The sequence below is a fragment of the Leptonychotes weddellii genome, chromosome 7, assembly GCF_054177405.1.
Source record: "Leptonychotes weddellii isolate Sample4059 chromosome 7, ASM5417740v2, whole genome shotgun sequence".
NCBI classification, from domain to species: domain Eukaryota; kingdom Metazoa; phylum Chordata; class Mammalia; order Carnivora; family Phocidae; genus Leptonychotes; species Leptonychotes weddellii.
Window position 1 is genome coordinate 384649 of NC_138375.1, and position 14830 is coordinate 399478.

The window sequence follows — 14830 nt, forward strand, 5'->3', positions numbered from 1 at the left end:
GCCTGCTTCTCCCTCTGCCTCTCTCTCTCTCTGTCTCTCATGAATAAATAAATGAAATCTTTGAAAAAAAAACAATGATGTTCAATAAATGATGTTGAAGAATATTTAGTGACATAAAGAGTTCATACAGAGTAAAAACTACATATATATCTGTATATGGGAGTGGTCAGCACAATCTCATTATCGTTAAAATATATACAGGCTTGGAAAACACACTTGAGGGAAACATGTTAAAATGTTAACATTGGTCATCTCAGTGTGGTGGAATATTTAGCCTTTGTTCTCCGGTATTTTGCATCTTTTCTGCAATGAATATGCAATACGTTAAGAAGCAGAAAACACGATTTTTGAGGTTTTATTGGTACTTCCATTGCAACATAAACACTGACTCTGTGTGGCGCTGTCCCACAGGACAAGGACAGAGCTTCCCCGTCCCCCTCCCCACCCCCCCTCCAAGTGACCGCCGGCGCAGGAGGAAGCAGGGGGTGTTTGCAGGGTGGGCTGTGCCTACCAGCTACCTCCCTCTGGTGGGGGCCAACAGAAGCCTTTTGTTTGCCTTTGTTTGCTTCTGAAGCCAGGCTATTTGTTCAGTTTCTAAGTCTCTGGCCTGCACAAACTTCCACTCAGCAGACCTGGTGCGGTGACCAGGCGTGGGGCCTGGGACGTGCCTGAATCTGTAGAAAGGGAAACACAAGCAGGGACAATCTTAAAGCATGTCTGCCAGTCTCGATAAATGACTCAGCAGCACAAGGGCCCAGGGAGGCCAGGTTTGAAGCTCCACACTGCTTAGCGGACATGGGGTACCCTGCACCCCGTCATGCTGTGTGCACCCCCATATCAGCCACCTCCTGCCTCTAACCCACTATGTATGCCTCCTGTCCCTACACACCCCCTCCATACTTGCTTCCCCTAAACCCCCATACCTCCGCCCCTACACCCCCTAGGCTACCACCCAGACAGCGACATGCCAGGTGACTTTGCCAACAGGCTGGTCACATCTGGGGTGAGGGGTAGCAGGGGCGTCCCCACACACCAGGAGATGGGGGAGACAGGGGGTGACTCCACGGTTCTGGCTGGTTGGGGCACATTCGGACATGGAACAGGGTCTTCCCTGAACCCTGCACATCTCAAGTGCTCCTCACAATGCTCCATAAAGGTTCTAGAGGGACGGACATGCCACTAACCTCTCGGTCACCGGACGAGCCACAAGCTCGGACCCCAGACGTCACTGGCCGCCTCCGAGTGACCGCGGGTGGGGCAGGGACCCCATGGGCTGCCGGGCTTTCCCGAGGAGGGTACCGTTCCCGCCGAGAGCGGGAGACCGCCTGAGCGGGGCTGGTCCTCGCGGAGGCAGGCGCGGGCTTCGACCCGCCCCGCCCACCGGCCCCCGGGCCCCGCCCCTCGGCCCCGGGCCCCGCCCCTCGAGGCTCCGCCGCGGCCCCACTACGCAGGCGCAGGCGCAGGTGCGTGTCGTTTGAAAGTATGGCGCCTGCGGGCCCGCGGGTGGTGCTGTGTGAGGAGAAGATCCGGGAGAAGAGCGGCCTGGCGCCTCACCAGGATCTGGGTGCGCGGCGGTGGCGGCGGGTCGGCTGAGGGTGCGAGCTTCCCGCCGCGGCGTCCACAGACGGGGTCGGACCAGAGGCGCGCTATCCTGACCGCGCTCTTCCCGAACCGTCGAAGGCGGGGGGGAAAGGATGGGGGGGGACGCGGGGCGGGGTCCGGGGCCCGAGTGGTGGGGGGGCCGCGTGGGGGCAGGAGGTCTGAGTAGGGCCGGGGTCGCGGGGGGGCGGGCAGGGGCCCCGAGCGGGGCGGGGGACAGGGGCCCTAGTGGTGGGGGGGCGCGGGGGCGGGGCCCGGAGTGGGGCCGGGGTCGCGAGGGGGGGCGGGGGCTCCTAGTCGTGGTGGGGCGCTGGGGCGGGCCGAGTGGGTCAATGGTTTTCTTTAAACAAAAAAATTTTTTAAAGATTTTTTTATTTATTTGAGAGACCTTTAGTGGGGGAGAGGCAGAGGGAGAGGGGGTGTGCTCACTGAGCCGTTGGGGGTGTGTGCCCTAATTGCGATCATGACCTGAGCAGAAATCGAGAACCCTGCACTGAACTGGCTTAGCCTCCCAGATGACCCACATGGTTTTCTTTTACCCCTAAATAAGGTGGTATAGGTTGGCTTTTTCTTTTTTAAGATTATTTATTTGACAGAGAGAGACACAGCGAGAGAGGGAACACAAGCAGGGGGAGTGGGAGAGGGAGAAGCAAGCTTCCTGCGGAGCAGAGAGCCCGATGTGGGGCTCGATCCCAGGACCCTGGGATCATGACCTGAGCCGAAGGCAGACGCTTCACCGACTGAGCCGCCCAGGCGCCCCTAGGTTGGCTTTTTAAAAAGAATCTTGACCCAGCAGCCTTCATTCCTGGCAAAGCGGGCCCTGCCCTCCTGTTGTACAATTCCTCTGGACTCTGCTCTTTCTGTGCTGGGGAATTTGTTCATGGAGGATATTGGTCGCTAGTTTTCTTTTTGTCCTGTTTTTCTCTGGTTTTGGCATCAGGGTAAAGCTGAGTCCCTGAAATAAGTTGGGAAGTGTTTCCTCTTCTGTTTTCTAGAAGAGGTTGTGTGGAATTGGGGCTGATTCTTCCTTGATGGAATTTTCACTGAAACCATATGGGCCTGGAAAGTTCTGTATTTGAAGCTTTTAAATTACAAATTTAGTTTATCTAAGACTATTCTTAATGTCAATTTCTTTTTGGATGAGTGAGTTATGGTTGGGGTTTGTAAAATGGATTCTTTGCATATAAGTTGTTGAATATATGTGTACAGAGTTGTTTACAGTACTCCCTTATTAGCCCGTTCATGTCCTGGGGTCCGTCCAGATACCCTTCTTCCATTCTCAGTATTGGTCATTTCTGTCTTTTTTAGACTTGGTAGAGCTTTGTGAACTGTTACTAATTTTTTCAGTGAGTCACCTTTTGGTTTAATGGGGTTTTCTCCATTGTGTTCTTAGATTCAAATTTTATTGATTCTGTTCTTTAATATTTTCTTCTTTCTGCTCACTTTGCATTTATTTTACTCTTCTTTTGTAGTTTTTTTTTTTTTTTTTGAGAGAGAGGGAGAGAGAGAGACACACACAGAGAGGCAGGGAGGGGGACCAGAAAGAATCTTAAGCAGGCTACATGCCCAGTGCGGAGCCTGACTTGGGGCTCGATCCCGCCATCCTGAGATCATGACCTGAGCCGAAACCAAGAGTCTGATGCTCAACCGACTGAGCCACCCAGGTGCTCCTTTTGTAGATTCTTGAGGTGAGAGTTTAGATTATTGATTTGAGACTTTTTAATTTTCTATTATATTTAGTGCCATAAATTTTCCTCTAAGCACAACTTTAGCTGCATTCACAAATTTTTTTATATTTTCATTAAGTTCAATGTCTTTTTAGATTTTTCCTTGAGACTTCCTCTTTGACCTATGGATTACTTGGGAGTGTGTTTTCTCATTGTGTGTTTGGAGATTTTCTTTTTTCTTTTTTTTCTTGTTACTGATTCTAGTGTGATTCTGTTATGGTCAGAGTCCATACTCTGTATGGTTTTAGTTCTTTTAAATTTGTTAAGGTTTGTTTTTGGTTCAAGATCTGGTCTGTATTGGTGAATGTTCCAGGTGCAATTAAAAAGAATGTGTACTCTGTTGTTGCGTGGAGTTTTATGTAAATATCAATTAGATCCTATTGGCTGATAACGATGTTCAATTCTTCTGTATCCTTGTTGATTTTCTGCCTAGCGATTGTGTTAATTACTGGGAGGGGACTGTTGAAACCCCTAACCCGAATTGTGAATTTGTTTCTCTTCTCACTACTTCATATATTTTGAAGCTGTGCATATATATTTAGGATTTGGAGTGACCCTTGTAACATGTGGTGTTCCTCTTTGTCCCTGGTAATTTTCTTTTTTGAGACATCTCCTAGTGTAGCTACTCCAGCTTTCTTTTGATTCATGTTTTCAGGGCACATCTTTCCCCATCTATTTACTATTTAATCTAAACTTAATCCATATCATTGTATTTAAAATGAGGTTCTTGTAGACAGTGTGTAGTTGGTTCATTTTTATTTACTCTGCCAATCTCGGTTTTTTATAGTGTATTTATACCATTTACATTAAATGTAATTGTTAATATGGGAGAGCTGAAGCATGCCATTGTATTATTTGTTTTCTATTCATTATCTTTTTCTTCTTTTGTTTCCCATTTCCTGCCTTCCTGTGGTTTGGGTATTTTCTTGGTGTTCCATTTTGAGTTATCTATTTTTGAGCATATCTCTTTGTATAGTGTTTTTAGTGTTGCTTCATAAATTACAGTGTATTTATATAATTTAAAACAGTCTACTTGTGTGGACGTTTTACCCCTTGAAGCAAAATTTAGAAACCTTATAACCAGTGTTTCCTTTGTTTTTTTATCCTTTATAATTTAGTTGTCTTAAGTATTTTCTCTGTATACCTTGAGAACCACATTAATCATTTTTTTTCCTTTACAGTCATCCAAAATTTTAAATAACTCAGGAGGAAACATTTTTACCTACATGTTTACCTGTTTCATTATTCTTTCTTCATTTCTGATGCTCCAGGTTTTCTTCTTTTATCCTTCCTTTATGTTTGAAGAGTTTTCTGTAGCAGTTGCCTTAGGGCAGGTGTGCTGCTGAAACATTCTCTCGGTGTTTCTTCATTTGAAAATATCTTATTTCACCTCAGTCCCTAAGACTGTTTGGTGGATACAGAGTTCTGGGTTGAAAGTTCTTTTCTTTCAGCACTTGGGAAATGTGGTGCTCCTCCTTCAGGCCTCCTTGGTTCTGAAGGGTAATCCCCTGCCCTGTGAGTTGTTTTTTCTCCCTGGGTAACGTCTTTTTAAGATTCTTTCACTGTTCTTAGTTTTTAGAAGTTTATTTCTGATATATCTGGGCATGGCATTTCTTTTTGTTTTTTGTCTTTATCCTGTTTGGGGTTTTCTCAACTTCTTGAATATGTAGCTGTATGTCTTTTGCCAAATTTGATAAGCTTTCAGCCATTATTTCTTTAATTGTTAAAAGTTTTTCTTCTTAGTCATACTGTCTTTCTCTTCTTGGAACTCTGATTGGAACTGCGTTGGGACCCGTGACATGAACGTTAGATCTTTTTCCATGGACCCTTGAGGCTCTGCTCTTTTATTTTTTTTAAGTCTGTTTTCTCTCTGCTGCTCAAATAGGACAATTTTGGTCAATATGTTTTTGCATTTACTCTGAATTTTTCCTTCTGTCATCTCCATTCTGTTACTGAGCAGCTTCTGTGGGGGTATTTTTGATTCAGTTATTGCATTTTACATTTCTGAAATTCCTGTTTGTTTCTTCTTTATGTCTTCTGTTTTTTGGCGAAGACGTTCTATTTATCATTTGTTTCAAGAGTGTTGATAATTGTTCATTGAACTATTGCTTTAAAATCCTTGCTAAGTAATTCTGACTTCTGTCATCTCCGTGTTGGTGTCTGTTCATTGTTTATCCTCATTCAAAGTGAGATTTTTTTTTTCAGTTTTTGGTCATTTTTTGTTGTGTCATAGACAGTTTGGATATCAAGAGGCTATTTCTTATTTAAATCTCATTACATAGTATTGGCACTGAGTGGGTGCTGCCTCATTGCTGAGGTGGTGGCCAGCCTCCTGTCACACACACAATCTGTAGATGTCTGTGGGCCACCTCCTGGCAGCCCGGCGGGGTAGGAGTCAGGGTCCGCTCACGCAGTCTCAGTGCCGTCCACGGTGCAAGGCAGGTGTATGGGGCATTGTTTTTACTGGGTGTTGAGCTGGTGTGGGGCTGGTGTCGGGAGCATGTGCTGCAAGGCGCCCAGGCCCCAGTCCTTCTACCATGGCCCACAGGCTTACCCTTCTGTGTTAGAGTCCACTGGTGGTTCTGGGTTGCCAGCTTCATTGACACTCAGATTGGGATGTATGGGAGACAAAATAGGTGGCCCTGAGACCAACGCAGGGCCCTCTCTGCTTGACGGTTTTTTTCAGGTCCCTAGACAGTTGGCCTCCCATTCCCCACCCTCCAGAGTTGTCTGGTGCTTGTTTCATACCTTGCTTTCCAGGGAGTTAGGCATAATACATGAGTAGGAGTAGGGTAAAATGGGTCTATTCTGTCTTGTCTGGAACTGGAGGCCCACAAAACAATTTTAAATTTAATTGAGATGTGTTTTAAAACATAAATATTCCTGGGAAAGTATTGGTGTGCCCATACCCAAACTGTTTTTTTGGTTACAGAAACTTAATTTTGTAGCAACATTTACTTAATGGCCCATTGTTGAGTATGCCACACAGTGGCATGTGGTACATGGAGGATGACTGTGCCCTCGAGTGTAACTGGCACGGGCTAGGCAGGTTAGCTAGCCAGTGGGCTTACAGTTGTGATCCCTGAGTGGAGGCTCTGCAGGCGATGGAGTTGAGCAGCCAGGAGTCAAAGTAAGAGCCCAGAGAGGAGGGTATTGCTGGTGGGAGAGGGTTTGAGGGGAGAAGCAGAGGAGGTGGGGAGCAGGGCAAGGGCTCGGAGACATTTTGGAGGTAAACAAACTTGAAACCTTAAATGCAATTCTTCTTTAATGCCACTATTCAAACTTTGAATGAGTTGCATTATTTTTGTGAGTTTTTCAGATTCTGAGGTTGCTACAGCTCACTTTTATTACAGTACTTTATTTCCAGTCAAAAATAAGGTTGAAGTCTCATAATTTTCTATTCTTAGCTGAACTTCAGTCATTATCTATTCCTGGAACTTACCAAGAAAAGATTACTCACCTGGGAACTTCTTTGATGAATTTAACAGGTCTAAAATCTTTAGACCTCTCACGCAACTCCTTGGTGAGTCTAGAGGTAAGTTTTAAGTTTGTTTCTTAAAAGAAAATTTATTGCTATCAGTGGCAATGGGAAGTACATTTATAGTAAAAAATGCCATCTGTTTTATACCTATGCTTACATGTAGGCTGTACACTTGACCCTGGTTACAAGTGTTATATTGTTTTTCTTGCGCATCTCATTACATCTTTAAACTACTTTGACAACCAAAAGTCCTGTCTCTGATGAAGACGGTTATATCTTTAAGGGAACTGAAATAAGGCCCCGAAGACTAGTGTGTGTCCTGGTCACTGTCCATCCCTGTCTCAGCTGTGTTTTTCTTCATCCACATTCTGTACTTCACATCTGTTTGTAGTCTGAGTCCTGGTGGCCTCAGACCCTTGAGTAGCAGAGCCACGAGTGCAGGGCTTCCTGCAGCGCTCCTGACGTGGCGGGTGCTTGGTCCTGGTAAGCAAGGAAGAAATCACCCAGGTGATGGCAGCTGGGAAAGTTGTGTAAACGCTGCTCGTGACTTCATGGAGAAGAGGTTCCTGCCTCCCTTTATTGAGAGAGCCCCTGACACGGGCCTGGGAGCCTGCTCAGAGTCCCCTGCAAGTCTCAGTCCAACCTCCACCCAGTGCCGGCTGACCTCTCGGCCTCTGTACAGGGGAGCAGTAACAGCTCTACTCTGTCGGGTTGTGTGCAGACTGAATGAAATGGTGAGAACTCGGTAGATACGGGCTGTCCTCAGTGATGTTAGGACTGCTGCAAACGTGACATTTCACACCTGCACGGCCATCTCCTGTGTGCGAGACACGGATCCTCCTACCTAGAACACATCTATCCTTGTGCTCTTCCTGTGGCTGTTGCAAGTGCATTTGTGAAGTTGGTGTTGGTTCGTATTGACGGCCCGTTTCACTGTTTGTAGAGGTGTGAACTAATCCTGCCTTTGGTCCTGTTGACAGGGCATTCAGTACCTGACCGCACTGGAAATTCTCAATCTCTACTACAACAGCATCTCCTCCTTAGCAGAAGTGCTTCGGCTCCACTGCTTGACGGAACTCACGGATGTGGACTTCCGGCTGAACCCTGTGGTGAAGAATGAATCTGATTACCGCCTTTTTGTTGTGCACATGCTCCCGAAGCTCAGGCAGCTGGGTAAGCGCCACAGCTGTGCTCACATCCTTGCTCACAGGAGCACTAGTTGGTGTTTTGTGCTCTCTACTCCTCTGGTTGAATCCCTGTGTCTCATAGGAGGAGACTGCTGGGGAGGAGGGCAGGGAGCTCTGGCCATAGACAACTGCCGAGGAAGGCCACGAGCACACGTATGGGCCAGGCTGCTCTGTCACTTTCTGGCCCTCCACTTTCTAGCTGATTGGCTTGGACACCTTGCTGCACGAGTATGTGCTGGCTTACCTCCCCGTGCCCCCTCCCGCCTCTGCACTGGTGGACCGTAGGCTCTGGGAAGCCTGGCTGCTCTGCTGGGCCCCACCTGCCTGGGCCTGGGGATAGGGGTGGGCTGTGGGTATCAGTGACCAACCCCCATTGCTACACTGATTGGTTTCAAGCCTACTTAGCATTTCCGTGTTTAATTTTAGATGTTTAGGAGGGGTAAGGACTGGTGTTCTTACTTGACTGTTTAAGTTATCAACACTTGAATTGGGCTCTTTCAGAAGCATTATAGTCCATATGGGAAAATTTTGCCATCTTCAGTCTTAAATCATTACTTTCCCTTTATTATAAAAGTTTTAGATTCAGAATCTTATAGTGTGGAGAAGGGACATAAGAAAGAGGAGCAGAGGGAGAGGGAGAAGCAGGCTCCCTACTGAGCGGAGAGCCCAATGCGGGGCTTTATCCCACTACCCCAGGATGATGACCTGAGCCGAAGGCAGACACTTAACCAGCTGAGCCACCCAGGTGCCTCCAAAGCATTGACTTTTGATGTTGAGAACCATCTTAACCCTCAGATATTCTGAGGGAAGACCCAGAAATGAGAACTGATTACAGGCCTTCTGGGGCCCCAGGCACACATGTGGGGACGGTTGAAACTTCAGATCTGAGGGTGCAAACCCTAAGCCCAAACACACGGCCACGACATTCTCTCTTTAGCGTGTTCAGGGTTCTTATCCACAGAGACATCTCAGATGTGCTCAGTGTGGTTCAAGAACCTCATGGGGCGCCCAGAATGTGCATTAAAAGAGGGCAGTGCTGAGAAGGAAGTGCCCATGTGTGAATTGCATGTGTATTTCTTTTCCCAGGAGCAGCAGGGTGCCCCAAAGTAGCATCTGAAGAGTAGCTTTCTGTGACCCGGCCAGCCCTCTTGCAATCCATACTTGGCATCTCTGGGAAACCAAGTGTAGCCACCATGGCCCAGCATTCCTTTCCTGGGTCTGCCCTGTGCTTATGGGGGACTCCTGTGGCAGTGCCAGTCCTGGGGGATAGAAGGTCCCTGAAAAGTGGTGGCAGTCCTGGTCATGTGCAGTTGGCTGCAGGGTGGGTGATGGGGGCACTTTCATTCCCATGGGGAAGGTGATATGCTTCAAGGGTGCTAGGAGGTGCCCCTGTGGGGCTTGGTCATTGGGGGCCTGTCACCTGTTTCATGATGGCATTTGCTAATTTCTCTGGCATTTTCTCCCTAGATGACCGTCCTGTGAGAGAGAGCGAGCGGAAAGCATCCCGGCTGCATTTTGCATCAGAGGAATCACTCGACTCAAAGCAGAGCTTCCCAGCTGTTTTCAGAGTCGGAAGGTATGAGCAGAAGTGGTCTTTGAACATTGAGAGGAGCTGTTCAGACTTGCCTGTTGATAGAAGGTTTACCTAAAAGATACACACTTCTCTGTGTGCTGATGGCCACTTGGAGGGGAGCCGTGCAGAAGAGGAAGAGGGATGCTCGGATGCCAGTGGGGGCTCTCCCCCTGTTGTCCATGTTCTCCATAGTTATTTTTTAATATTAAAATGTTTATTAAAGTAACACATGTAAAATCAAATAGCGTGAGAGGCTTGTGATGAGAAATCACAGCCCCTTATCTCCTCCTCAGCCCAGTCCTCAGAGGCAGCCCCCCTCACTTCTGTAGTTGTCCCTGTCTTCAGGTTCTGTTTGAGTTCCTTCCTCATCTCCAGACAAGACAAACATCACCTTTAGTGGGTGTGAGCACTTTCAGCAGTAGCTGACTGCTGCCACAGGCCCTTCCTCCCCGACCCCAGTAGGACAGTCCATGGAATATGATCCTTCCTGTGTTCTCTGCTCAGTGTCCTGTGGCCGGTGCTGCCTATGTAATTGGGCTGTGGCAGTGGGATCTTTTGCCTGCCTGTATCCCACTTCCATGCTACCTCCCAGCTCTTGTCAGCTGCGTTGTTATATTTAACTGTGCACTGTGAAGGTTGATAGTATTTAAATGTGTTCTGAAACCATAAAGTGTATTCAAGGTTTGCAGGTTGATTTTAAACGGCAATGTTTACATTGCTTGTACTGTGCTAGGACTATATATTTTGGTACACCATTTTGTTTTGTCTGAAGCCTTTACTGGTTTTCTTCTTGCATTATATGCCTTAGCTCATCTTTAAATTCCTCTAATGTAGGGGTTGACCAATTCTTTTTTGAAGAGGGCTGGAGAGTGAATATTTTTGGTTCTGTGGACCATATGATCTCTTTCTCAACTTTTGAACTCTGCCTTTGTAGCGTGAAAGCAACCATAGGTGATACTTAAACAAATGACCGTGTTCCAATAAAACTTTATTTACAAAAATAGGCAGTGGGCTAGATTTGACCTTTGGCCATACTTTGCCAGTTTCTGTTCTGATATCTCAGGATCAATTCCAAATCCTTGGGGTCTCCTGTTCCCTCAGATCCCCTTTAGCTCCCCTTCCCCTTACTTCCCCATTTCAAACTAGTTTAATTACTGTGTAGACAGCTATTCCCAGTATCCTGTGCAAAATGGTCTGGATGTTTGTGGCCCCCCAAATTCATATGTTGAATCCTAACTCCCTGGGTGATGATGTTAGGAGGTGGGGCCTCTGGGAGGTGATTAAGTCATAAAGGTGGAGCCTCATGAATGGGCTTGGTGGCTCTTAGAAAGACAAACCCCACAGTTTCCTAGCCCCTTCCTCCATGTGAGATTATGAGTCAGGTAGTGTCAGACCTCTGACTTTGTTCTTCTTCAAAATTTTGTTGGCTATTCTGGGTTTTTTGCCTCTCTATATAAACTATCAGTTTGTTGATATCTATAAAATACCTTGCTGGGATTTTGACTGGGATTGCAACGAATCTTACAGATCGAGTTGGGAAGAACTGACACCTTGACAATATTGAGTCTTCGTCTCTATGAGCATAGAATATCTGTCCATTTATTTAGTTCTTCTTTGATTTCACTTATCAGGGTTTATACTTTTCCTCAAACAGATCTTGTACATGTGTTGTTAGATTATACCTAATATGTCATTTTTTGGATGCTAGTGTAAAGGGTACTGTCCTATTTCATTTCAAATGCCATACATTATTGGTATGTAGGAAGAGGTTGACTTTTGTATATTAACCTTGTGTATTCGTTTCCTAGAGCTGATGTAACAAAGTACCACAGACTGGGTGGCTTAAAATAACAGAAATTTGTTGTCTCACAGTTGTTAAGGGTAGAAGTCTGAAATCAAGATGTTGGGGAGTTATTCTTTGTGGAGGCTGTGAGGGAGAATCCATTCCATGACTCTTCTGGTGGTTTGCTGGAGATCTTTGGTGTTCTTGGCTTGCAGATGTATCTCACCAGTGCTCTGTCTTCACGTGGCTGTCTTCTTTCTCCCCGTGTCTTTTCACAGAATCTCTCCTTTTGCATGCTTGTTTCTGTATCCCAGTTTCCCAGAAAAATAGCAGTCAGGTTGAATTAGGGGCCCAGCCTAATCTCATATTAACTTGATTACCTCTGTGAAGACCCCATTTCCAAATAAGGTCATGTTCTGAGGTACAGGGTGTTGGGACTTCATATCTTTTGGGGGGGACACAATGCGACTCATAACTCCTTGTATTTTGCAGCCCTATTTTGCAGGAGTTTTTTTTTTTTTTTTTTTTTTTGCCTTGTCTTTGGTTGATTCTTGGGGATTTTCTACATAGATAATCATGTATCTGTGACAAAGACAACTTTATTTCTTCCTTCCCAGTCTGTATACCTTTTATTTCCTTTTCTTGTCTTATTGAATTAGCTGGGACTTCCAGTATGATGTTTAGAAGAAGGAATGAGAGAGGACACAAGATCAGCCTTGTCCTGATCTTAGCAAGGAAGCGGCTAGTTTCCCACCACTAAGTGGGATGTTAGTTACAGGTTTTCATAGATGTTCTAGTTGAGGAGTTGCCCTCTATTCTTAGTTTGCTGATCATTGTTATCATGAATAGATGTTGGATTTTGTCAAATGCTTTTTCTGTCCATTGATATGAGCATATGAATGTTCTTCTTTAGTCTGTTGATGTGATGATTGTATTGATTGATTTTCAAATGTTGAATCAGCCTTGCATACCTGGAATAAATCCCACTTGGTTGTGGTTTGTAATTCTTTTTATACATGGTTGGATACAATTTGCTAATATTTTGTTGAGGATTTTTGCATCTGTGTTCATGAGAGCTATTGGTCTGTAGTTTTCTTGCATGTTAAAATAAGGCTGGCCACATAGAATGAGTTAGGAAGTATTCTCTCTGCTTCTATCTTCTGGAAGAGATTATAGAGAATTGGTATAATTTTTTTCTTTAAATGTTTGCTGGAATTCACCAGTGAACCTATCTGGACTTGGTATTTTAGAGGGTTATTAATTACTGATTCAATGTCTTTAATGTATATAAGTCTGTTCAGATTATCCATATCTCCTTGTGTGAATTTTGATAGAATGTGTGTTTCCAGGAACTGGTCTGTTTCATTAGATTATCAAATTTGTGGGCATAGTGTTGTTCATAGTATTTCTTTATTATCCTTTTAATGTTCATGGGATCTGTCATCACAATCCCTCTTTCACTTCTGATATTAGTAATATGTGTCTTTTTTTTCTTAATTAACCTGGCATAGAGGTTTTTCCATTTTATTTTTAAAGAACTAGCTTTTGGTTTTGTTGATTTTTCTCTGTTGATTTCCTGTTTTCGTTTCATTGATTGCTGCTCCAATTTTTATTATTTCTTTTCTTCTGCTTAGTTTGGATTTAATTTGCTCTTCTTTTTCTAATTTCCTAAGGTGGAAGCTTGGATTATTGATTGTAGATATTACTATTTTCCTAATATACGCATTCAGTGCTATGAATTACATTCTAAGTAGTGATTTCACTGCATCCCACAAATGTTGATAAGGTGTGTTTTCATTTTCATTTAATTCAAAATATTTTTAAATTTCTCTGGGGATTTCTTTGACTCATGCCATGTGTTATCTAGGAATTTGCTCTTTAATCTCCAAGTATTTGGGCTTTTCCAGTTCTCTTTCTGTTATTGATTACTAGTTTAATTCCATTGTGGCCTGAGAGCAGATATTCTATGAATTCTCCTCTTTTAAGTTTGTTAAGATGTGTTTTATGGCTCACAGTGTGACTTGTAAGCTCAAGAAGAATGTGTAATCTGCTACTGTTGGATGAAGTGATCTACAGATGTCAGTACATCCATTTGATTGATGATGCTCTTGAGTTCAACGGTTCTTACTGATCTTCTGGCAGCTGGGTCTGTCCGTTTCTGGTATAGAGGTGCTGAGTCTCCGGTGCACTCACCTGTTTCTCCTTGTAGTTCTGTCAGTTTTTGCCTCGTGTATCTTGGTGCTCTGCTGTTGAGTGCATACAGGTTAAGGATGTTACTGTCTTCTTGGAGAATTGATCCCCTATCTTTATGTAATGCTTCTCTTATTCCTGGTAACTTTCCTCGCCTTGAAGTCTGCTCCATCTGAAATTAATGTAGCTGTTCCTGCTTTCTTTTGAATAGTGTCAGCATGATACATATATATTTTTTACTTTACTTATTTTTTTTTAAAGATTTTCTTTATTTGAGAGAGAGAGCATGAGTGAGAGAGCACAAGCAGGGGGAGCAGCAGAGGGAGAGGAAGAAGCAAGCAGACTTCCATCTGAGCAGGGAGCCCGATGTGGGGCTTGATCTCAGGACCCCAAGATCATGACCTGAGTGGAAGGCAGCCACTTAACTGGCTGAGCCACCCAGGCGCCCCTAACCCTTTACTTTTTATCCATTATATGTCTTTATATTTAAAATGGCTTTCTTATAGACAACATGTAGTTGGATCTTGTTTTTTGATCCATGTTGAATCTCTTTTAATTGGAACGGTTAGCCCACTGATGTTCAAAGTGGTTATTGATAGGGTTGGATTTATATCTACCATGTTCATTTCTGTTTTCTTTGTTCCTATTCTTGTCTTCTGCTCTGTTTCTTCCTTTTGTGGTTCTAAATGAGCGTGTTACACCATTCCATTTTCTCTCCTTTGTTAGCATATGTTATATTTTTACCTTTTTTAATGGTTGTCCTAGAGTATGAAGCAGACCTTTACAACTAATCCAAGTCCACTTTCTTTTTTTTTTTTTTTAAGATTTTATTTATTTATTTGAGAGAGAGAGAATGAGAGACAGAGAGCATGAGAGGGAGGAGGGTCAGAGGGAGAAGCAGACTCCCGCTGAGCAGGGAGCCCCATGAGGAACTCTATCCCAGGACTCTGGAATCATGACCTGAACCGAAGGCAGACGCTTAACGACTGAGCCACCCAGGCGCCCCTAAGATTTTATTTTATTTATTTTTATTTTTTTAAAGATTTTATTTATTTATTTGAGAGAGAGAATGAGAGACAGAGAGCACGAGAGGGAAGCGGGTCAGAGGGAGAAGCAGACGCCCCGCCGAGCAGGGAGCAGCCCGATGTGGAACTCGATCCCGGGACTCCAGATCACGACCTGAGCCGAAGGCAGTCGCCTAACCGACTGAGCCACCCAGGCGCCCAATGAAACTTTATTTTTTTTATAAAGATTTTATTTATTATTTGACAGAGAGAGAATGAGAGACAG

At 44.7% G+C, this 14830-nt stretch overlaps 1 protein-coding gene and 1 long non-coding RNA gene across 9 annotated transcripts in view; one reads left to right on the forward strand and one right to left on the reverse strand.

Annotated features, from left to right (window-relative positions):
* Positions 1-1363, reverse strand: part of LOC115944118 (uncharacterized) — a 31961-nt gene extending 30598 nt beyond the window's left edge. For all 5 annotated transcript variants that reach the window (XR_014146817.1, XR_014146814.1, XR_014146816.1 and 2 more), the window contains exon 1: positions 1185-1363. This is a non-coding gene — a long non-coding RNA (uncharacterized LOC115944118). The remainder of the gene's footprint in view (positions 1-1184) is intronic.
* A 90-nt stretch (positions 1364-1453) lies between these two features.
* The window catches only part of CEP72 (centrosomal protein 72), a 31859-nt gene continuing 18482 nt past the window's right edge, over positions 1454-14830 (forward strand). For 2 of the 4 annotated variants that reach the window (XM_081825830.1, XM_081825833.1), the window contains exons 1-4: positions 1454-1564; positions 6734-6861; positions 7788-7980; positions 9462-9570. In XM_081825830.1, the coding sequence (XP_081681956.1) occupies positions 1483-1564; positions 6734-6861; positions 7788-7980; positions 9462-9570 (512 nt within the window). In that variant the 5' untranslated portion in view covers positions 1454-1482. Of the gene's footprint in view, positions 1565-3082; positions 3288-6733; positions 6862-7787; positions 7981-9461; positions 9571-14830 lie in introns of those variants that run through there. The other 2 variants (XM_081825831.1, XM_081825832.1) reach the window with 2 other exon arrangements.